This window comes from Podarcis vaucheri (genome assembly GCF_965113315.1).
Source record: "Podarcis vaucheri genome assembly, chromosome: 4".
Lineage (NCBI taxonomy): Eukaryota > Metazoa > Chordata > Lepidosauria > Squamata > Lacertidae > Podarcis > Podarcis vaucheri.
The window spans coordinates 87,498,772-87,522,412 of NC_138762.1; the positions used below are offsets into that span (position 1 = coordinate 87,498,772).

Below are 23,641 nucleotides of genomic sequence, written 5' to 3' on the forward strand. Positions count from 1 at the left end.
CCTTAATTACTTGAGGGATATCTTGAGTGATTTCATGAGTGATATTCTGAATACCACTGGGTGGGTCATTAAGTGTAGATTAGTTGCTAAAGCTTTTGTGTCTTGACCTCTTGAGCTTGTGAAGAGTTTTTCTGAGAAGATGGCTGTGCTGCATTTAGTTGTGCTCTGGCTTGGCTTCGTGTATAGGGGCGAGCTGTGATTTTGTGCCTTGTGCCAGCCAGATCTGTGTAGGGATTGCAGGGGGGTGCAGCATCCGGAGGTGCCACTATAGTTTGGCTACTGGATGGAGTCTGTAATATGTCTGTGGAGAGGGTCTGGGTTTGGGTCTGGTGTGGTTGATTGGTGACGGCGTTCTGTGTGCCTCTGGTTCTGGTGTCGGTTTTTGTGGGGAGGGCTAATTTCCAGATGTCTGGCAGGCGGGACGTGTCGTCACGCTTGTTCATGTTGTGAGGGTGTTTCTCTATCTCGATGGCTTCCATGATTATTCTCTTGTGGTGATGTTCCATGTTAAAGAGCAATTTGGAATCTGCAAAATTAATTTCGTGTCCTGTTTCTTTCATGTGTTGGAAAAGAGAGGAAGTTTTTTCTTCTTTTTTGACGGCATTCTTGTGTTCTGCGATACGTGCATTTATTCGTCTGTTTGTTTGTCCAATGTACGTGGCTGGGCAGACTTTGCAGGGTATTTCATAGACCCCTTGGTTTTCCAGCTGGATTTTGTCTTTTGGGTTTCTGAGGATAATGGCTATTTTTTGGTTGGTGCAGAAGGCTGTTTTGATATTGTGTTTATGGAGGATTTTGCTGATTTTGTCTGTAGTGCCCTTGATATAAGGAAGGAGGGCCATGCCATTGTTTTCTTCTGTGTCTTGGTTTTTGGGGGGTGTTTCTTTTTGGATTAGCTTCGTAACCCTGTTTTTCTGGTATCCATTGGCGATTAACACATTTGAGAGATTCTGTAACTCAGTTGTCAAGTGGTCTTTGTCAGCCAGGCGTTTGGTTCTGGAGATGAGAGTCTTGGCTCTTGTGTCTGTGACACACTATCTACCGGAAAAAAACACACACCAACCGCTACTTACATGCACAATCACACCACCACCCTGCACAAATAAACTCCGTAGCCAAGACTCTCATCTCCAGAACCAAACGCCTGGCTGACAAAGACCACTTGACAACTGAGTTACAGAATCTCTCAAATGTGTTAATCGCCAATGGATACCAGAAAAACAGGGTTACGAAGCTAATCCAAAAAGAAACACCCCCCAAAAACCAAGACACAGAAGAAAACAATGGCATGGCCCTCCTTCCTTATATCAAGGGCACTACAGACAAAATCAGCAAAATCCTCCATAAACACAATATCAAAACAGCCTTCTGCACCAACCAAAAAATAGCCATTATCCTCAGAAACCCAAAAGACAAAATCCAGCTGGAAAACCAAGGGGTCTATGAAATACCCTGCAAAGTCTGCCCAGCCACGTACATTGGACAAACAAACAGACGAATAAATGCACGTATCGCAGAACACAAGAATGCCGTCAAAAAAGAAGAAAAAACTTCCTCTCTTTTCCAACACATGAAAGAAACAGGACACGAAATTAATTTTGCAGATTCCAAATTGCTCTTTAACATGGAACATCACCACAAGAGAATAATCATGGAAGCCATCGAGATAGAGAAACACCCTCACAACATGAACAAGCGTGACGACACGTCCCGCCTGCCAGACATCTGGAAATTAGCCCTCCCCACAAAAACCGACACCAGAACCAGAGGCACACAGAACGCCGTCACCAATCAACCACACCAGACCCAAACCCAGACCCTCTCCACAGACATATTACAGACTCCATCCAGTAGCCAAACTATAGTGGCACCTCCGGATGCTGCACCCCCCTGCAATCCCTACACAGATCTGGCTGGCACAAGGCACAAAATCACAGCTCGCCCCTATACACGAAGCCAAGCCAGAGCACAACTAAATGCAGCACAGCCATCTTCTCAGAAAAACTCTTCACAAGCTCAAGAGGTCAAGACACAAAAGCTTTAGCAACTAATCTACACTTAATGACCCACCCAGTGGTATTCAGAATATCACTCATGAAATCACTCAAGATATCCCTCAAGTAATTAAGGAACAAAAGAAGAAAAGGCACACTAATCTAGGAACTTCCTCTCTGCCCAGAACGTTGGAGGCTATACACCACACCCCTCAACAGTATTTATAGGAACTCAAACACCAGATTCTGCTCTGTTCCAGTAACAAGAAGCCGAAAGCACCAGCCTGAAGATGACGAGTGAGACCTCGTCGAAACGTCGCACAGACACCCCGACTCTTACACGGGAAGACACCCGAAGACACCAAAACCTGCATTCCTGTACCCGTGAAAATCTACGAAAGCATATATATATATATATATATATATATATATATATATATATATATAATCTGTGTCCATCTTTCAGCCTTGGTGCAAGTAGTACCGTATTTTTCGCTCTATAAGACGCACCAGACCACAAGACGCACCTAGTTTTTGGAGGAGGAAAACAAGAAAAAAAATATTCTGAATCTCAGAAGCCAGAACACCAAGAGGGATCACTGCGCAGTGAAAGCAGCAATCCCTCTTGCTGTTCTGGCTTCTGGGATAGCTGTGCAGCCTGCATTCGCTCCATAAGTCGCACACACATTTCCCCTTACTTTTTAGGAGGGAAAAAGTGAGTCTTATAGAGCAAAAAATACGGTAGTTGCTTCTCAGGAACTCGTTGAATCATTGGGGGAAGTTGAGTCAGGAGGCCTTGCCTGATGAGTAGGAAGAGCACCTTTGCCACGTAGGTGAGCCGATGTACAGGTTCCCTTTGCTGCTGTTTGATTCGGGGAATGTATCCTCTCTTCCTTCTATAACATCGATCTTTGTATTTGAGTGTATATCATGTCCCAGTAGGTAGCTCTGGACCATTTGGCTTTTTAAAGCAAGACTATGAAACCCAGGTTATACATCCTCTATGGGTCACACAGTGTAGTCACACAAATCCCATGTACAGGTACTATCCCACTTAGTTAAAAACTCAGATATATAAGCTAGGTGCTAAAATTCAAATGACCGGAATGTCATCTGGCTAGTTCAGATGACAACTTTGAGCTAGGTTAAGAGCTTTGAGAACCTAAAGGAGAAAAGTCACTCGATCTATGGACAGTCCACATGTTTATTGGCCTATTCCGACTTTTTCTTTTTCTTGGTGATTCCTCCTGCTCAGCCTGCACAGAAAAAGCATTTAGGTTCCAGAAATTCATTCTGATTGTGCAGATAAAATACAACTGGTAGAATTCTACAGGCTGGGGTGTAAGTGTGTGGAAGCTTTTCCACATCCAATGATCCTCAGATGGTGGAGATGTCAGGCACCATCCTGGTGACAAGGCCACTTCACTTGGTCACAAGTGGTAAAAAAAAAAAAAAGGTGCAAAAGGTGCCTGGATAATTTCGAACACTGCTAAGTACATTCTGGTTGGAGTGTTGTGTGGTATTGAGGGATGTTCGCAGGATCAATGCTGTTCCATTGTTCCTGTGTTGACCTTATTCAGTAACAGCTCACTAGTTTGACTTTTCATACCTTTCCAAGGGGAAAACAAGTTGTTAACACATCATAATATGTTTTGGTGCCTGCATTTTAAAAAACCAGTCGATATTTTATTTATTTATTTATTTATTTATTCTTTATTTAACTTTACCACAGAATACTCTATAATTGTATACAGTCGTACCCTGGAAGTCAAACAGAATCTGTTCCGGAAGTCCTTTTGACTTGCAAAACCCAAGCGTGGCTTCAGATTGGCTCTAGGAAGCTCCTGCAGCCAATTGGAAGCCCCATCGGATGTTCAGCTTCCAAAAATATTTCTCAAATTGGTACACTCACTTCCAGGTTTGTGGCGTTCGGGAGCCAAAACGTTCAAGAACTAAGCTGTTTGAAAACCAAGGTACAGTACAACTGTACTTAATAAACCTGCTTCTGCTGTATCAGAATAGGAATACTATTTCACCACTAGATGGCCCTGAATTATTAGTCTATTTTGTGCAAGGAAGGTTTGTGGTCCCCCCCCCTCAAATTTATTGGCTTAGCCAGCTTTCTTTTAAAAGTCTATTTAAACTCAGATGGAGAAGAGGGGAAAATATACTGCTCATTCTGCCAACCTTTAGGGTTCAGAGTAAGTAAAATACTTTAAACGTATGGATGTGATAAAAAGACTACTTACAAATATTGCCAGATCAAAGGATCTAAAGCCCGGACTACTTGGAGCCAAATGGCGGTTAATGGATTGAGATTGAATCCTGACAAGACAGAAGTACTGTTTCTGGGGGACAGGGGGCATGCAGATGTGAGGGTACATTTCCAAGCACAATTCAAAGTGTTGGTGTTGACCTTTAAAGCCATAAACGGCTTTGGCCTTGAATACCTGAAGGAGCGTCTTCACCCCCAACATTCAGCTTGAACACAGGTCCAGCTCCGAGGGCCTTCTGGCAGTTCCCTCACTGCAAGACGTGAAGCTACAGGGAACCAGGAAGAGGGCCTTCTTGCTGGGCAGAACCCCCTCCCATCAGATGTCAAGGAGATAAACAACTGTCTGACTTTTAGAAGACATCTGAAGGCAGCCCTGTTTAGGGAAGTTTTTAATGTGTGATGTCTTACTGTGTTTTAATTTGTTGGAAGCCGCCCAGAGTCGCTGGGGCAACCCAGTCAGATGGGCAGCGTATAAATATTAAAGCATTATTATTATTATTATTATTATTATTATTATTATTATTATTATTATTATTTTATTTATTTATTATTATTAAATGGGACACCTGTCCAAGAGGCTTACATAATGTGCCTGAGACAAGGTGGAATGGTAACACAGTTTTGACAACTGAAAATGAGCCAGATCTTGGGCAAGTGTTCATATACTTAGGCAAATACTCGGTTTCATAACCAACTGTAATGTGTCAGTAACAATACAAATACCATGCAAATATCATCCAAGTGGCAGTTCATACTAGAAGAGTATGGAAGAGAAGGGAGGCAGAAGCTGAAGAAAGACCTGTGAGTGGAGAGAAGAGTGTTGTCCTTTTCCCATTCTTGGAGTTTCCTCTGGGAAACTCGCCAAACCTGCAACTGGGTACACAGAGTGCAGCCAACTGCTCAATGAACATGGCTGTGCTGGACAGCCTGAGGAAGCTCTGCCCACCTTGCCCATGAAAAAGCAAGTCTAGAGCAAGAGACTAGGGTTATGTCCGCAGCAACCTTGCTCTTTGTGAGACTTTTGTGGGTGGGCTGAGAGTTTGTTTGGACTCTGGGTGAGTCCCAGGGTGGAGCCCTGGGTGAGAGCCAGGAAGCTGATAGGGAGGGTGTGTCCAGAAGCAAAAGAACTGATATTGTCTTATATTTATTAGTAATGTTGTATTAATGCAAAATATTTTTATATGTCAGCTCTGTGTTTTTGTAGTATTTGTTGCTTAAGCTGTCTGTTGTTGCTTTAGTATTTTGTACAGTGGTGCCTCGCAAGACGAAATTAATTCGTTCCGCGAATTTTTTCGTCTAGCGAATTTTTCGTCTTGCGAAGCACGGTTTCCCATAGGAATGCATTGAAAATCAATTAATGTGTTCCTATGGTCAAAAAAAGTCCAAACAAAGCCAAATTTGGTACAAGAGTTTATTAAGTGCTCCTTAAAGTCACACATACTGTAAAGAGCATTTCAAAATTCAAACCCAGATTTTTTTAAAAAAAACAGCAGAGTGGCCCTATGGTCACAGAAAATCATAAAAATGCAGAAAAAAAAACCACAAGCTTCCAGATTCTTGCAAACCCCTTCCCAACACCAAGTCCTTGAATTCCAAACACCCCAACCCAAAATCCAACCCCCCCAAAAAAAAGTTTTAAAAGCTTAACTTACCAAATGGCTGCAAAAGAAGTTTTGGAAAAGCTTCAAAAATCACCAAAGTCTTTAAAAACCTTAAAAAAGGCTACTATGTACACTGCGTTCTATGAGTTGCTCCTCGAAGGCAAGTCGCAACTGTATTAACGGTGTTAAGAAAAAGGAAACAAACTTGCAAGACGTTTTCGTCTTGCGAAGCAAGCCCATAGGGAAATTCGTCTTGCGAAGCAGCTCAAAAACGGAAAACCCTTTCGTCTTGCGAGTTTTCCATCTTGCGAGGCATTCGTCTTGCGGGGCACCACTGTATACCGCATAAAAGATATCTATCCATCGTCTATCAATCTATCTATATCTATCTCATCTCTACCTATAGTGGGACCTTAGTTCTTGAACTTAATCTGTTCTGGGAGTCTGTTCGACTCCCAAAACCGTTCAAAAACCAAGGCATGGCTTCCAAGTGGCTGTAGGAGCTTCCTGCACTCAATCAGAAGCCGCAGAAGCCATGTCGGATGTTTGACTTCCGAAAAACATTCGCAAACCGGAACACTTACTTCCGGGTTTGCGGCATTCGGCAGCAGATTTGTTCGGGAACCAAAGTACCACTCTATCTATCTATCTTCTATCTATCTATCATCCACCTATCATTTATCTATCAATCATCTATCTAATCTTAAGCGATAGAGAAATGATACAAATAAATAAAAACCTTCACATCGGGTTTCATGTCAGGGAAAAGCTATTTGTATTTCAGCTGCTTTGTTAGCCCATGTTTGAGTTGCATCAGTCCTCAGGTGTGAAATTGTTTCTGCTTTCTTTGCATTCTGCTTTGGATTCTCTCTCCCCGACCCCCTTTGTGGTTTACTATTTTGGATGGATGGGGATCTTTCAATGAAAAGGGCAAATGTGCTATATGCAGAACCAGAATAACTTATCTGACAGCAGGGATCTTTGGGGCAGCTTGCAGTAAGAATTGGTTGTTTAGAACAGTGTTTCCCAACCACTGTTCCGCGGCACACTAGTGTGCCGCGAGATGTTGCCTGGTGTGCCGCGGGAAAAATTAAAAAATTCGAAAGATTTTTTTTTTTTAAGTCAAATTTTCGATTGGGGCGCCGTCACTAGATGACCCCTGGGGTTCCCTCCCTCCCTCCCGCTCTGCGCCTCCCTCCTCCTCCTCTGGGGAGGCCCTTCCTGGCTCTCGGCCAAGGCTTGGCGGCTGCCACTCACTCGCTCGCTCGCCCACCCGTCCCTCCATCCCTGCACCCGGCCTCTCCCCCTCCGTCCCCGGCGCGGGGGCTGCCGGGATCCGTAGTCCCCTCGCCCTTGGGCTCCGCGCCCGCGCGGGGTGCGCAAACTACTTTTCCCAGCGTGGCCTGGCGGGCCGGGCGTTTTGTTTGAAGCGCTCTTCTCCCGGCCATGGAATGAGCGCGGCGGCGGCGGCCGGGCGGGCAGGGGCTCTTCCGCGCAGACCCCGCGCAGCCTGCCTGCGCCCCCGCGGAGATCGGGCAGCAGGATGGAGCCCAGGGATCCCCGCGGAGGCGGAGCGGCGGAGTCGGAGGCTGCCCCCCAGGTAGGGCTGCATCGGGGGGGTATTTTTGCAATGCTGCATCCGCGCCGGAGGGGACGCATCGGACCGCAGGGAGACCCCTTGGCGGGTGTGCAAGGCAATGCATGCGTGCAGGCGTTGCATGGAGTGCAGTGCAATGCAATGGCAACGCGGCGCCCTGCATGCATGCATGCAACTTCCACCGGCGCTCCGGACTTGGCAGGTGAGGGGGGTCCCCAGTGGGCGGCAGAGAGAGCCGGGAGGGCGAAGGGGAGCCGGGGGGGAGCAGCGCTGCTCCCCGAGCCAAGCCCGGGGGGAAACTTCGGCGTCGTTGCGCCGGGTGTTGGAAGCGGAGGCTGGCGGGGCCCCCTCACCTGCAAAACCTGGTCGCCTCTCATATATTTCGTGCATTGCATTCATCGCCCGCTTTCTCCTCCAAGGAGCTCCCAGGGGGCGCGTGGTTCTCCCCGTGTTATCCTCGCAACAACAGCCCTGCGAGGTGGGTCAGGCGAGTGGCCCAAGGGAGCACCCAGGGATTGTCCTGGCCAGGTGGGGTGATTTGAACCCTGCTCTCTGCCCGGTCTTCGTCCTCATTTAGCCCCCACATGTGCATGACTGTGCATGACTGAGGTTTCCCCCCCTCGTCTTGGCTGTGGTGTGAGTCTGTGCTGTTAATTAATGGGATCTGCCTTCAGAGAAGATGAGCCAGCCCTCAAGGAGGTGATTATGTAATTTGCTAGCAATTCATGTCCCTCCCGGCGTGACGCTGCGCGCTGACGTCACGGGGCTGTAATGGTGGTGTGCCTCGAGATTTTTTTCATGAAACAAGTGTGCCTTTGCCCAAAAAAGGTTGGGAAATACTGGTTTAGAAGATAACATTTGGAGCTGATTACAGATAGGTAACCGTGTTGGTCTGCCATAGTCAAAATAAAAAAATTCCTTCCAGTAGCACCTTAAAGACCAACTAAGTTAGTTCTTGGTATGAGCTTTCGTGTGCATGCACACTTCTTCAGAGCTGAGTATTTCTCCCATCAAAGGGATGTAGTTCAAGGGCAGATAGCATCCATCATGATACGAGGGACTTCAAAAGAGGTAAGCATCTTAGAAATGCTCACCAGCCAATGGCTTCTAATCAGTTCTGCAACCTGTCTTGAGAATGATCTTCAGCCCAACATTTTCATCTCTCAAAGGTTTCCTTGCAGGATTATAGAAACCCTATAATCCCTGAGATTGCACCTTTTGATTCCAGGCCTTTTCGTGTTAAAGGTGGTACACTACAATTGGCAAAGTCAATCTAGTCAACACAAGGAAATCATTAAAATGCATTATTGGTCCTTGGATCTGAAGCAAGACTAGAGCTTCGGTGTCTGGGCTCATCTCTTAAGTGGATACCACGTTGATTTGACATACCACAAATGAGTATTTCTGCTTTATGCTCCCTCTTATCTTTACCAGTCCCTTTTCGCAACATTGGACAAGTTGCTTAAGTGGAACTCAGCAAGAATGGAAGAAATACAGCTTACTCATCTAGTGAAATCTGCTCCTGCCCATAAAAATCTAGGCTTCAGTAAACCAGTTGTCTGCATTTCTTGCTGCAAGAGACTAATGCTGCAATTTTTAAAAGAAGCATCTTCCAACCCTAGTATTTGCTGAAGATGCTACATACTTGATTTGTAAAGGTGTTTTTGTTTTTTAATGCTTATAGTGTTACCTGGAGAAGTGAGATTTAGCAACTGGAAGATAGTGATCAAAGGAAACATAGATAAAAGGGTTGCAGAGGTCAGTCTGTGAATGTAGGAGTAAAACATTTGGGCGACTTAAAGTACTTAATTCTCATTTTTTAGTGGACGACTTCCAAGCATTTTACTTGTAAAGGCCTTTAGAACATTGTAGGCTACACCTTTTATTAGAACTAATACAGAAATGGAAACGAAGGACTTTGCCTGCCATTGTTTAGTTCCCCATCCATAGGTCAAGGATCTGGTCTAAAGCATCTCTGTTGCAAAGAACGGTCCACTTTCAACTTCAGTGACAGATTCCCTTCTTTGCCGGACTTTGATCTTCAGAAGCTAACTCACTAATTCCTTCTGCCTTGGGGATCAAGTCTGCTTCAAGTCATTTAATCAGTATTTTTTGACATATTCTATTGGACTAGAGATTTCATGTAAGTTCAGGCAATTGATTGCCATGCTTCTTCACTCCTGGAGTTCAAAAATTCTTCCTAATGTGAGTCTTAGCCCTTTGTGGGTGCAGGATGTTGTCATCTCATATTGGAGAAAAGCCTTGTTTTTGAGAAGTCTTATTTCCCATTTCTCTCCTCCAAACTGAACATATTGGTTTTTCCTCCTGCTATTTATGGGCCATCAGTTTTAGGCCTCTAATAATCTTTATTTTGTTTCTATGGATACTTCCAGGTTTTTGTCCCAAATGGATGTGACCAGAGTTGAATATGACACAGACATAATCCATTTGAATATAATGGGAGAATTAGCATGAATCACCTGTCCTTTCTTTTTTGTAATAATGCAGCACATGTGATATTGGCTTCCCCCAAACTGTTTCTTTGGCTCTAAAACTTATGTTCATGCCCACATATTTTAATGTTGTAGTTCCTCCTTGTGCCATTTGCGGGACACAGGGCAGTTCCCTGAGCTCTTCCTCCATAAATATCATCTTCCATGTTCGGGAACAAACTATAGAGAAAACTATTTCTAGACTAGGGGCAAAGAGGCACCGTTGCTCTGAAAATAGGCCAAATACTCAAGAATGTAATAAATCCCCTCCCCCTTACAGTCATTGAAATGATGATAAGACATTCATGGGCAATACATTTGGATTGAGATCTTAGGTGGTGCACTGGATCAATCCATCTGGCTTTGAACCAGAAGGTTGGTGGTTTGATCCCACCAAGGCACAGTTCTGGACAGGATTCCAGCATTGCAATAGGTTGAGCTATATGATGTTGGGGGCCCCTTCCAACTCTACAGTTCGATGATTCTGTGAGGTTAAGGGGGGGGGTTATTGGTAAATTGAGGGGGAGAGTTGGTGAAAAGCAGTTGCAAATAACACTTGCTATATCGACTAATATTGTGTTTGCAGAATAAGAAGACCCTGTCCCCAGGGTTACCTTGTGATAGTATCCCTTTCATTATACAGTGGTACCTCGGGTTACATACGCTTCAGGTTACATACACTTCAGGTTACAGACTCCGCTAACCCAGAAATAGTGCTTCAAGTTAAGAACTTTGCTTCAGGATGAGAACAGAAATCGTGCTACGGCGGCACGGCGGCAGTGGGAGGCCCCATTAGCTAAAATGGTGCTTCAGGTTAAGAACAGTTTCAGGTTAAGAACGGACCTCCAGAACAAATTAAGTACTTAACCTGAGGTACCACTGTATATGTTTCAAGTGCATGATAAATATGATATTGTATGTTGGCCAAAATATTTGTTCATTCAACTGTCAGAGAAGCAGAGTATAAAGGGATATTTTCCTCAGTAAATAGTTTCACTTAATTGAGCCAGCAGTATTGCAAGCAAGGCAAGTTTGGCTTTTTGGCCTTGAAAGCGCATTTGAATACACAAAAGAGTGCATGTAGCAATCAGAGCTTTCTATTTCTTTTTAAAATTTACAGCCTTGCCCCTCTCTGCAAACTGCTTTTGCAACTTCTGGGAATTTAGGAAGCAGCTTTGATGGCTGAGGAGGCCAGACTGTAGTTGCCTTAAAAAGAAAAGTTAAAATCTCTTATGCGCATGTTGAGTGAGCTGCAGACTTTTTTGGATTGCATCCATTGACTCTTTAAGAAACTGTTTGCTTCTGTATTTGGAGGGAATGAGTCATGAGTCCACGGAACTGCTAATATTAAACAAACTGATTACTGGCAGTGAATTGTGCTTGGATGGTATTTAAGTGTAGGGTTGCTGAGGTTGTGCACCCTTGACTGTGCTGGAAAAATATCCTAAGCCTCAGATCCACGTATGGTAGAAATGCAAAATAATGTTAATGGTGCTGTTGTTGTTTGCTTCATTTATGAATTGTTTCTGTTGAAGCATGTTGAAGCAATTTCACAATACAATAAAGAGAACAGCATATTAAAAATATTCAGATCTAACACAGATACTGATTAGGATAAAAACCACCACTTAGCAGACTTGCTGAAAGAGGAAATGACGTCTTCATAATAACCTTCTTATGTTGAGGAAAGTTTTCTCCTGGTGCCTAAAAATATATATTGAAGGCGCCAGGCGAACCTCACTGGGAAGCGCATTCCACAAATGGGGAGCCACTGCAGAGAAGGACCATTCGTGTTTCCACCCTCCGGACCTCTCAAGGAGAGGGTACACGAAGAAGGGCCTCAGAAGATGATCTCAGGGTCTGGGTAGGTTCACATGGAAAGAGGCGATCCTTGAGGTATTGTGGTCCTAAGCCACTGTAGACAAAGATTGGAATAATGGGCAAGCTGTCCTTTGAGGAACACCTGCCAACCATTATTGATCTTTGGTTTGAGGGACCCCTGAAGAGTTTTTGGGCAACCCTAGGGGATCCTTGGAACATAGCTTGTAAGCTACTCTACTCAAGTATATATATAGTTACGGATGTATCTACTCTACTCAAGTATATATATAATTATGGGTGTAAAATTTCTGGAATTTTCAAGACAATTTGCCCCTTTTGGAAGAAAACTGAAACTTTTGGAGAAATTGAAATATATCCGTTAATTGCTTTTTTATGAAACCTAAACTTATTTCACTGCTTTAACTTGAAACACATCATTTTTAAGTTGACATACAAAGTGAAACTGTTTGATATGTTTACGAAATGGGTGTTTCCTCTGAAGACTCACTCTGTTTAGTAGCAGAACTTATTTCCAGGATAAGGGCCTCAAAAGTATATGTTCCTTAGTTTTGCAGAAGCAAAATTGCAGGAGAGAGCTGTGTGTGTGTGTTTATATATTTCCCTTCAGTCAAAACCAGTTCCTAGAGTAGCTTATGAATATTTGTGGTAAGGCAATGCTTGCTCCCCAGGCTTACATTTTAAAAGGCAGGGCACAAAAGGAAAAGGGACTGGGCACTATTTTTTACTTATATATAAAGCATTAATGGAAACTATGTAAAAAAAAAAATTCTAAATATTTTTTGGCTGATATTTAGATAAATATTTTTCTACCTTTACAGGATACAAAATTATGGATAATAATGGAATATCTTGGCGGAGGTTCTGCTCTTGATCTTGTAAGTAATCAGCGTATAGTAATGGAACTAAAGGGTATTTATCTGAATTTGCAGTTGTTTCTATGTGCATTATAAATTCAGAGTGACGTCCAGTGAGGTCCGACTGCTTAAACAGAAAGACATTCAACTTCTCCAGCACTCCTGCACTGGTGTGCCCCAACCCTCCAGGTCATATCTTGAGAGTGCATAGGAGGTGCAAGCGGGAATATAATAATAATAATAATAATAATAATAATAATTAATTTATTTATATCCCGCCCTCCCCAGCCGAAGCCGGGCTCAGGGCGGCTAACAACAATAAAATAGTACAACATTCTAAAATCATTTCATTATAAAATTAATTCAGCTGAAATTGATGGCAACCATTAGGCTAAAGTTCTGTGAAGATTGCCAAGGGAGGGGGTCAGGCTGTGCCCTGACCAAAGGCCTGGTGGAACAGCTCTGTCTTGCAGGCCCTGCGGAAAGATGTCAAGTCCCGCAGGGCCCTGGTCTCTTGGGACAGAGTGTTCCACCAGATTGGAGCCATAGCTGAAAAAGCCCTGGCTCTGGTTGAGGCCAGCCTAACCTCTCTGTGGCCTGGGACTTTCAGGATGTTTTTGTTTGAAGACTGTAAGTTCCTCTGTGGGACATACCAGGAGAGGCGGTCCCGTAGGTACGAGGCTCCTAGGCTGTATAGGGCTTTAAAGGTTAAAACCAGCACCTTAAACCTGATCCTGTACTCCACCGGGAGCCAGTGCAGCTGGTATAGCACCGGGTGAATGTGATCTCGCAGCGAGGACCCCGTAAGGAGTCTCGCCGCGGCATTCTGCGGTTGGGAAGAAGAAAAGTTTTTGCTACACTGGATCTCCCCAATAGGAATTTATTTCTTTCGTGCATTTATTTCCCACCCTCCCTTTGATGGTTCCAAGCCAGCTTCATGTAAGCCTCATAAATTTGTGCTAACTAACTTTAGTAAAAGGGTAAATTTATGTACCTGAACCATTAGTTCTTGGCTTAATAATACAGGAAAAAGTACTTTGATTGTTTCATTTGATTTTTATTGGAATAAATGCCCCATTCTTAATCATCTTCCTTGGATATTGAATAGGAAAACTGTGAGCCTTGATCCGCTGCAATAAAATTGGAATAATGATGAGTGTGCAGAGGCTGTTTGCCTCAAATGGCTCTGTCCTCCTTGAGCAGCCCAGTCAAACACGGAAAACTCCACAAGTGATTCAGTATTGAACTGATTATAGGGGCGCAGATTCCCTTCCAGCTGAATGCCTGATTCTTCGGCACCCTCCCTCCGATTCCTCGCAGCCTTCCTCCCAGCCTATCCCAGTTCCCAAGTGGAAAAGCTTACACCCCGAGTTGGCTTTTTGTAATGCCACTGTCTGAGAACATGAATGTGCAGAAATGGTCAAATACTTCTGTAGTTTTGTGTCGTTGCTGATTTCTCACGTTTTCTCCTCTATTGTGTATGAAGTGTCTAAAATTCTTGACTTTCAATTTCCTCACCCACAAAGGTTTATCAGCTGTATTTGTGCGACATTTATCTTGGAAAAATAATCTGTTGTGTTTTCTCCTAGTTAGAACCAGGGTCTCTTGATGAAATCCAGATTGCTACGATATTGAGAGAGATTCTGAAAGGCCTTGATTATTTGCATTCAGAAAAGAAAATCCACAGAGATATTAAAGGTAAAACTTTGTAAGGTTTGTGTTTCAAACGCTTTGGGTTGGATCTAGTCTTAGTCATGGTTAGAGTAGACCCACTGAAATCTAATCACATAAGCTAGTCCTTATTTCTGTGGGTCCTTGGCTAAGCCAACCTGTTTAGCTTAAACATTCGAACTCAACATTCTTTTTCAAAAAAAATATTTTCTAGCTGCTAATGTGCTGCTGTCTGAACAAGGAGAAGTCAAACTAGCAGATTTTGGTGTAGCCGGACAACTAACTGATACACAAATAAAGAGAAATACCTTTGTGGGTACACCGTTTTGGATGGCACCAGAAGTAATAAAGCAGTCAGCGTATGATTCAAAGGTAAGAGTAAAGGAGGACTGCTTAGGGTTCAGAGTTGGGCCTGAAAATCTTTTCTTCTTTTGTCTTTGTTAGGTGAAGTAATATTAATCTGCCATGCTGATATTGAGACACACACACACACACACACACACACACACACACACACACACAGTGTTACCTTGGTACTCGAACGGCTTGGCTGCTGGACAAATCAGCTCCCGAATGCCGTAAACCCGGAAGTCAGTGTTCCAGTTTGCGAACATTTTTCGGAAGCCTAATGTCCGACGCAGCTTCTGCAGCTTCCGATTGAGTGCAGGAAACTCCTGCAGCCAATCGGAAGCTGCATCTTGGTTTTTGAACAGTTTCTGGAGTTGAATGGACTCCTGGAACAGATTAAATTCGAGAACCAACCTCGGGTTACATACGCTTCAGGTTACAGACTCCACTAACCCAGAAATACAGTGGTACCTCGGGTTAAGTACTTAATTCATTCCGGAGGTCCGTTCTTAACCTGAAACTGTTCTTAACCTGAAGCACCACTTTAGCTAATGGGGCCTCCTGCTGCTGCCGCGCCGCCGGAGCACGATTTCCGTTCTCATCCTGAAGCAAAGTTCTTAACCTGAAGCACTATTTCTGGGTTAGCGGAATGTGTAATCTGAAGCGTATGTAACCTTAAGCATATGTAACCCGAGGTACCACTGTGTAGTACCTCGGGTTAAGAACTTTGCTTCAGAATGAGAACAGAAATCGCGCTGCAGCAGTGGGAGGCCTCATTAGCTAAAGTGGTGCTTCAGGTTAAGAACAGTTTCAGGTTAAGAACGGACCTCCGGAACGAATTAAGTACGTAACCAGAGGTATCACTGTATACTGTATATTTTCTATATATAGGTTTGTATATATACTGTATGTCTTATTAACGCTTTTCAGAGTACAATAAAAGACAAGCTAGTTCTAAGCGCGCGCACACACACACACACACACACACACAATCAGAGATTAAAAGAAGAAAGAAAAGATAGAAGAGATAAAAAGTACAGGATCCTCTCTCCCCAATATATCTTAACTTTTGTCCCATACTGAAAAGGGCGTGTCCTCCCAGCTCTCACCTGGGGGCGTTCCTCTCTTCTCCCAGCCTCTCATCCTGAGAGATTTCTGCTTCCCTGTCTCTCACACAAGGACCTTCAGACTGTACATCACGCTGAAATTTTCTTAGGAGGATTTACCTGGATCCCTTTTGTATAGCCCTTACTGCTCACGCAGGTGTTTAGGATTATAATATTTCCAGAATTGTTACGTAAACGGGTTTGAAAAACAGACATGTTTATTTTGAGTGCTTATTTCGAATACCTAAAATTAAGATGCAGAGGGAAGGGTGTGCTTGTTTCATGAATGATCAGTCAGTGAAATGAATGAAATGTTGCAGTTGGTTTCAACGAAAGGGCTCCCTTTTTGCCTCCCTCCTGCTGTAAGTAAGATGGCTTCTGTGTTGCAGGCAGATATCTGGTCACTGGGCATAACAGCCATAGAGCTTGCGAAAGGTGAGCCTCCTCATTCAGAGCTGCATCCCATGAAAGTTCTCTTCCTGATCCCAAAGAACAACCCACCAACATTAGAAGGAAACTACAGCAAACCTCTGAAGGAGTTCGTTGAAGCCTGCTTGAACAAGGACCCAAGTTTTGTAAGTTGTTTTGGTTTTTCCACACCCCATATACCTTTGGTCATATTGCTTAACGCACATGTGGGAAAATGGAAGACTGAACTTTCGATAACGTTTGAACGTTCTGTGTATTGGATATACTTTTTTTTTTTAACAACAAAATAATTTTATTCTGATACATCCCTGTTTTTTGTGGAGCTTTATCGTGAAAATGTCTGCCTTTATCCTTCCTATGTTACTTTAAAAAAAATTGATCACACATTAATTTAATAATAATAATAATAATAATAATGTTATTTGTACCTCACCTATCCAACTGGGTTGCCGCAGCATTTCATTCAAAACAGCCTCTTTCAGTTAAGATAAAGGAGAATTGAGAGGGTTTCTTTCAAATTCAAAAATCTTCGCCAAAACCATGTGCATGTGGGTTTCACTTTGTGTATTCAGTCCACATTTTGTTCAGGCTGATGACAAACAGGTGTCACTTCCACAAAATCGTTGAGCTTTCTTATATTCTCTAGGATCAAAATATTTTGATGGAGGTTTACAAGCTACCTACATTTTAAGCTGTTTCTAACTTTTTATGATCAATCTATACTGCTGATTAGCAACTACTTTTGTCGTGGAAGCACTTGGACGGGGCGAAGGGTTTCAGCCAATGCATTGACCACCTTCCTGTTGTGTGCAATGGTTGTTTCTGGAATGTGGAATAGGGAAACGCTTGATTGGCAGCTAGGGATTTAGGTAGCTGTGCATGTATTGCATTGACGAATCCGTCTAAAAGTATCAGTGAATCCATGCCTAAAGTCTACTATGGCTCATCTTTCCACCTATGTATATTATTAGTGAAATCTATATGCCAGGGGTCAGCAACCTTTTTCAGCCATGGGCTGGGCCACCGTCCCTCAGACCATGTGGTGGGCTGGACTATATTTTGAAAAAAAAACCACAAACAAATTCCTATGCCCCACAAATAACCCAGAGATGCATTTTAAATAAAAATACACATTCTACTAATGTAAAAACACGCTGATTCCTGGACCGTCCGTGGGCCAGAATTAGAAGTTGATTGGGCTGGATCCAGCCCCCAGGCCTTAGGTTGCCTACCCCTGCTATATGCTGAGAAAGGAATAAAAGTAATACAGGAGAATTAAGCATTCATTAGCCACAAATACACATTTCTTAAAATAAACCAATGCCTGGTGTCTGTCTTCAGTGACTGTATGTTTAGCATTTTGGTGGACTTCAGTTTCTTTTTCTCAGCTATCTCCTTGCAAATCAACTGAAGTGTATTAAGCAAAGCAACTTGCTTTTATTTTTAAGAGACCAACGGCAAAAGAACTGCTGAAGCACAAGTTTATAATACGGAATGCAAAGAAAACCTCTTACTTGACAGATCTCATCGACAGGCATAAAAGATGGAAGTCTGAGCAGAACCATGATAACTCCAGCTCTGAAGATTCAGATGGGTAAGCGGGAAAGCGGGAGAATACTGCAGATGTGGTGGGGCAAGCTTAAAAAAACAACAACAATATATCTTGGGCATACTCAAAATTAAACTGCTAAAAAGTAACGTAACTTTAAGAGTATAGTTGTACCTTGGATTCCAAACGCCTTGCGAGTCTAACATTTTGGCTTCCGAATGCCACGAACCCAGAAGTGAGTGTTCTGGTTTGCAAACGTTCTTTGGAACCCGAACGTCCGACGCGGCTTCCTGCAGCCAATCAGAAGCCACGCCTTGGTTTCCAAACGTTTTGGAAGTCTAACAGACTTCGGGAATGGATTTCGTTCAACTTCCGAAGTACCCCTGTATGTACATAATCCTTCCTTTTTCAATGCTTTGGGTAACCAGAAATAACTCTGGAGCAGTCACCTGTGATCTGAAGTGTGGGAGGGAAAGTTTTAATTAAAGTTGGATTTTAGAAGTAAAAGAACATGAGGACAACAAGTAAGAGATCAAGAAAGACAAGGATTTTTTTTTAAAAGAGTGCAGTTCTTTGGTTTTTTTTTTTTGGACTATTTGGGGTAGCATCATAGATAAATGAGTGGGATTTGAGAAAGAATTATGAAAATAATTTAATCAAAGTTTTGTAATAGATAAGATTTTTTTTGTATAATGCAGCAGGAAAGGTCCGGCAAAAAAACCACCATGAAGATAAGAGTGGGAAGTCAACCTCTAAGGATTTATTCAGTTGGAAATTAATTTTTATTTTTTAAACTGTTAATCTTAAAATTTGTTAAATTTGTTAATCTGGTTGTTGTTGTTTTTATAAAAAATAACCTTAAACATTAACACACACCCCCCCCAATGAAGTATAGGAGGAATACTCTGAAGCAAGCATGTCCCAAGCATGGCACCCTTGTGCATAAGAGAGCTGTAGGACAGTATTTAAAAAGTGCTGTTTTTAAAGTCTACGTTGCTGAGATTGTGTTAAGGAGCTTTTCTGATTAACTCACAGGGACAGATGTGATACACATGCACACTTTTTACATTTGTCTTGATTTCAGCTTGAATAGACAAAAAAAATCCCTAAGAATGGTGATGGAGTGCTATTACCAAATTACCAAAACACTCATGCTTTAGTTTGGCTTGTTGCATGCTGCTAAGATGTAGAATGTTGTGGGATGCGGGTGGTGCTGTGGTCTAAACCACTGAGCCTCTTGGGCTTGCCAATCAGAAGGTCGGCGGTTTGAATCCCCGTGATGGGATGAGCTCCCGTTGCTCAGTCCCAGCTCCTGTCAACCTAGCAGTTCAAAAGCACGCCCAAAGTGCAAGTAGATAAATAGGTACCGCTCTGGCGGGAAGGTAAACGCCGTTTCTGTGTGCTGCTCTGGTTGCGCCAGAAGCGGCTTAGTCATGCTGGCCACATGACCTGGGAAAACTGTCTGCAGACAAACGCCAGCTCCCTCGGCCTATAAAGCGAGATGAGCACACAAACCCAGAATCGTCTGCGACTGGACTTAACTGTCATGGGTCCTTTACCTATTAAGATTGTATAAATCCAGAAATGGATCATGGAGCAGATTTGTAATTTATGCTGGATGTAATAATTCTGGCACCTAATTATTAAAAACCTATTTCAGATCGCTTTTTCTGTCTATAAAAACTTTGAATTTTGGTGATAGCGTTGGCTTAAAGCAATCATGTTCGAGTTTGCCAGTTTAGTTTTATTAACAGCCGATGACGATCATATGAACAATGTGATTATTTTCTTTGCCATAACCCATGAAAAAATATTTGTGCTAAAGGGAAACAGATGGCCAAGCCTCGGGTGGCAGTGATTCAGGTGACTGGATATTTACAATCCGAGAGAAAGATCCCAAGAACCTCGAGAATGGAGCTACTCAGCTACACGAGTGGGAAAGGAACAAGGTATTTATAGACACTGGAGGAAACAAGAAACTGAAAGTATTTTAAGAAGAAATGCATGCTTTTCAACTTTCATTATCACAGCTTACATGTGAGGTTTCAGGCTGTATCCTGCATGCAGAGTTTCTCTTGCTTAACAGGACTTCCTCTTCCTCTCTGTGCAGCCACAAAATTAGCTCCAGGAGGTGCCCTAAACCAGGGGTCGGCAACCTAAGCCCCATGGGTCACAAGCGGCCCACGGGGGTTGTTAAACCGGCCCCCGAGCTGCCCGCTTGGCGAGTCTCCGTGTGCTGCGCTAAACAGGCGCAGCAAAGGAACTCGCTTCTGCGGCGCTGAAAATCGCATCTGCGCAGACGCCGGAAATTGTGTCTACGTAAACACCAGAAATCGTGGCCGTGTGCTCACACACACGCGCAATCCGGTCCACGGAGGGATCTCCACTGGAGTGAACCGGCCTGGCGAGGTAAACCTTGCCGACCCCTGCCCTAAACTTTGTGGAGCAGTCGAGGTGGTGTGCAGAGGGCTGCAGGAGAAGAAGGGCACGTTCCATTGCACAAACAGGTGTCGGTTGTGCAAGCGGAACAGCAACGTTGGGTGCAACCCTTTGTAACTCTGCACATTCAGAACTCGGTGTGCAGACTCCTAAGTATAGGTTCCATCGAAATTCCTGTGAAACGAAATGGGTTTGGGGAACCTCTGGCCCATGGGCCAATTTTGACCCGGCAAGGGTCCCAGTTTGGCCTGAGAGGCAATTTCCCCCAAACCATGCCCACCTACCCCAGACCTGGCCTTCTATGTGGTGTCAGATGTGGGGCAGATAGACACAGCTGGAACCTGATCGCACAGCCGATCCTTGCAGAAAGCAGCTTTGCCAGCCCTTTGGAAGTACAGAAAAAGGGCTTTCAAAGCAGCAGTTTCCTGTGTGCGGTGCTTCCCAAGTGCCAAGCATAGGGCTGGCAAAGCCCCTTTTGCTGTGGTTCCCCTGTGCCTGACAGTCAACCGGGTGTTGGGCATTTGGGAACAACAGTGAAAAGGGGGCTTTGCCAGATCTCTGGGACAAGTAGCTGGCAGATGGGATATTTTTAATGCTATCCGTATCACAGAGTCTGTCTACCCAAACCTGTGATTGCTTTGTGCAATGCTGCATCTGATGATGCTAGCAGCAGCCACTGTATTAGTGCCGCTGAAAGATATTCCTGGGTTGGCATGTGGCAGTGATGCAGCAGTTGTTTCCCATCCTCAGTGTGCCGGTTTACGCATTAAGCATGTGCACATGTGTTCCTGTAATGTCTTCCCTTGGTTTTATTTTATATTTTTGCAAATAGTAAACCAACTCCTTCCTGAAGTTTCATCAGATACATACTTCCCACCCACCTCAAATTTAACTTATTTGGTATTGCACATCTGAAATATTTCATAATCCTAAAGTACGCTTTGCTACATAGTTAATTGTCTGTTTAACTACATTTCCTTGTTATTTGTAATAGAACTTTTGTTATGTGATATACAGAAGGATTTCCACTTGTTCAAAATTGAATTTCAGCTTGCAATAATGCATTAATGAATTCTGGATGTATTTGTACTTGGAAGTGTGTGTTGTATAAAATGTAGACTATAGGAAAAGAATGAGAAAATGTTCAGTAGATGTATCTCGCTTGATGTATTATGGAATTCTTTGTTTTTTCTCCCAAAGGAAAATACCATTCAAAGGCGTCCTTTATCTCGGTGCTTATCAACAATCATATCGCCATTATTCACAGAGGTAAATTTCCATCAGGTTCACCGTTTTCCAGTCAACGTGAGGACCACATTGCCTTGTGGTCAGCCTTCCTGGTTGGGGGACTCGTGCCGGTGGTGGGTGGGGCCAGGTACAAAATGGGCGGAGCAAAATATATGATCCTCCCTTTTGTATAGTAGGCTACATTCCTGACATGCAAAAGTCTCTCTATATACGTACATTCCTCCCTCTTGGCAAGCTAGACATGCTTTCGCCATTTAAGGAACCATTCCAGCCAGGCAGATGCTCTCAGAGAGACTGTGGAGCCTGGCATGGTGAGGGTTGTCGTCTGGGTAGGAGAGGCAGGGCTTGGGGAAGCGTCCCAAGCAACAAATAGAGTCTGTGTATTTGGTCCCTGAGGGACGCGGGTGGCGCTGTGGGTAAAACCTCAGTGCCTAGGACTTGCCGATCGTAAGGTCGGTGGTTCAAATCCCCGCGGCGGGGTGAGCTCCTGTCTTTCGGTCCCAGCTCCTGCCCACCTAGCAGTTCGAAAGCACTCTTTAGTGCAAGTAGATAAATAGGTACCGCTTTATAGTGGGAAGGTAAACGGCGTTTCCGTGCGCTGCGCTGGTGCTGGCTCGCCAGAGCAGCTTCGTCACGCTGGCCACGTGACCCGGAAGTGTCTTTGGACAGCGCTGGCCCCCGGCCTCTTAAGCGAGATGAGCACGCAATCCCAGAGTCGGTCACGACGGGCCCGTACGGGCAGGGGTACCTTTACCTTTACCTATTTGGTCCCTGAGCCCGGTGTTCCCCACCCCCGCTTTAGAAATGATGGGAGAAAATACAGGAAAACAAATGTAATTAGTTTTGCTTCTTTAAGTACATATAGGATAAATGCAAGATTTCATTTTTAAAAAAATGAGAATTACAGCAGGGTTTCCCAAACATGGGTCTCCAGCAGATTTTGGACTACAACTCCCATCATCCCTAGTGGTTGGGGATGATGGGAATTGTAGTATAAAAACAGCTGGAGACTCCAGTTTGGGAAACCCTGAGTTGCAGTGATATTTTGATCCCTTCATATTAGAAATAGTAGTAGTAACAATTAAATACCTATGTAGCCCTGTTCAGAAGCTCAAAGACTATCCTGTCTTTGCAATAACTCTGCAAAGAAGTTCAACAGCATTCTTGCTGCGCAGCAGATGGGAGGCTGGAGCTGAGATAGAGCAGCTTCCTAGCTTAAGGCCTAGGGGGATTTTGGGAGAGATATATGTTTGAACCAGGACTTGATGCTGAAAGGCACTAGGGCATCCTTTCCACCTCGCCTAGCGATGATGGGGGCTGTAGTCCAGCAATATCTGGGGAGCTCCATGTTGGGGAAAGGTTACATCATGGTAGCAGCAGGAGATAGACTGTCGAAACTTGAATATAATATGCACCAGAGTTGGGAGTACACATTACTGCCTGCAGAGTACTTCATAAAGTGGGTATCTGTCCATCTTCTGGTCTTCAAGAGTTAGAGCAGAGTTTCCCAAACCCACAGAGCCACCTGCGTACCCCACAGCGCCGGAGAAGCACCTTGTGGTGTGAGAGGCGCCAACCATTCCCCATAACACACACACACAGCTGCTTTTTATATATTAGCTGTGTGTTCGATTCTGCAGTTTTTATTTTGCTGGGTTAAAACTGTTAACCACTCTGAGTCTTGGGCATGAAGTGGCAAATTCATATTAGGAGACGAAAAAGGACTCTTTCCCAACGAAAAGGTAGCCTAGTGACTCACTAAATGTGTTCGTTGCCATTAGAGGCAATTTATTTGTGCGGTGAAATTACTTTCCTTTTTTGGCACAGCAGCCTCCTCGTTACTTCTGTGAGTTCCTGGTGCTTTTAAAGGGAACATATCGTTCAGGGAGGGAGATCAGGATGGGAAAGGCTATTGTGCTGAAAATAAGGGACATGACCCTGCTATACATGTATCTGTGTAGAATGTTGCCCTGCATTAAACCATGCATTTATAAGCAGTTGTCAAGTTAAAGCCCTGCTCATGCTTTTAGAGATTCCGATCTTCCTTAGCTGAGATTTGCTTGATAACATAAAATAGTTTCAATTTACGTTGTAGATCTCCATGCAGTCTGTACACCTAAAGTGTGGTGGTACTTGATTTTTTAAAAAAACCCTTCTGCTCATTTAGATTGTATACGCATTTCAAATGGTTACATG

At 43.8% G+C, this 23,641-nt stretch overlaps 1 protein-coding gene across 1 annotated transcript in view; it reads left to right on the forward strand.

Annotated features, from left to right (window-relative positions):
• Positions 1–23,641, forward strand: part of STK24 (serine/threonine kinase 24) — a 44,422-nt gene that overhangs the window by 13,920 nt on the left and 6,861 nt on the right. The window contains exons 3-9 of the mRNA XM_082218757.1: positions 12,620–12,676; positions 14,245–14,353; positions 14,541–14,698; positions 16,170–16,355; positions 17,658–17,803; positions 19,584–19,707; positions 21,398–21,466. Coding sequence (XP_082074883.1) covers positions 12,620–12,676; positions 14,245–14,353; positions 14,541–14,698; positions 16,170–16,355; positions 17,658–17,803; positions 19,584–19,707; positions 21,398–21,466 — 849 coding nt within the window. The remainder of the gene's footprint in view (positions 1–12,619; positions 12,677–14,244; positions 14,354–14,540; positions 14,699–16,169; positions 16,356–17,657; positions 17,804–19,583; positions 19,708–21,397; positions 21,467–23,641) is intronic.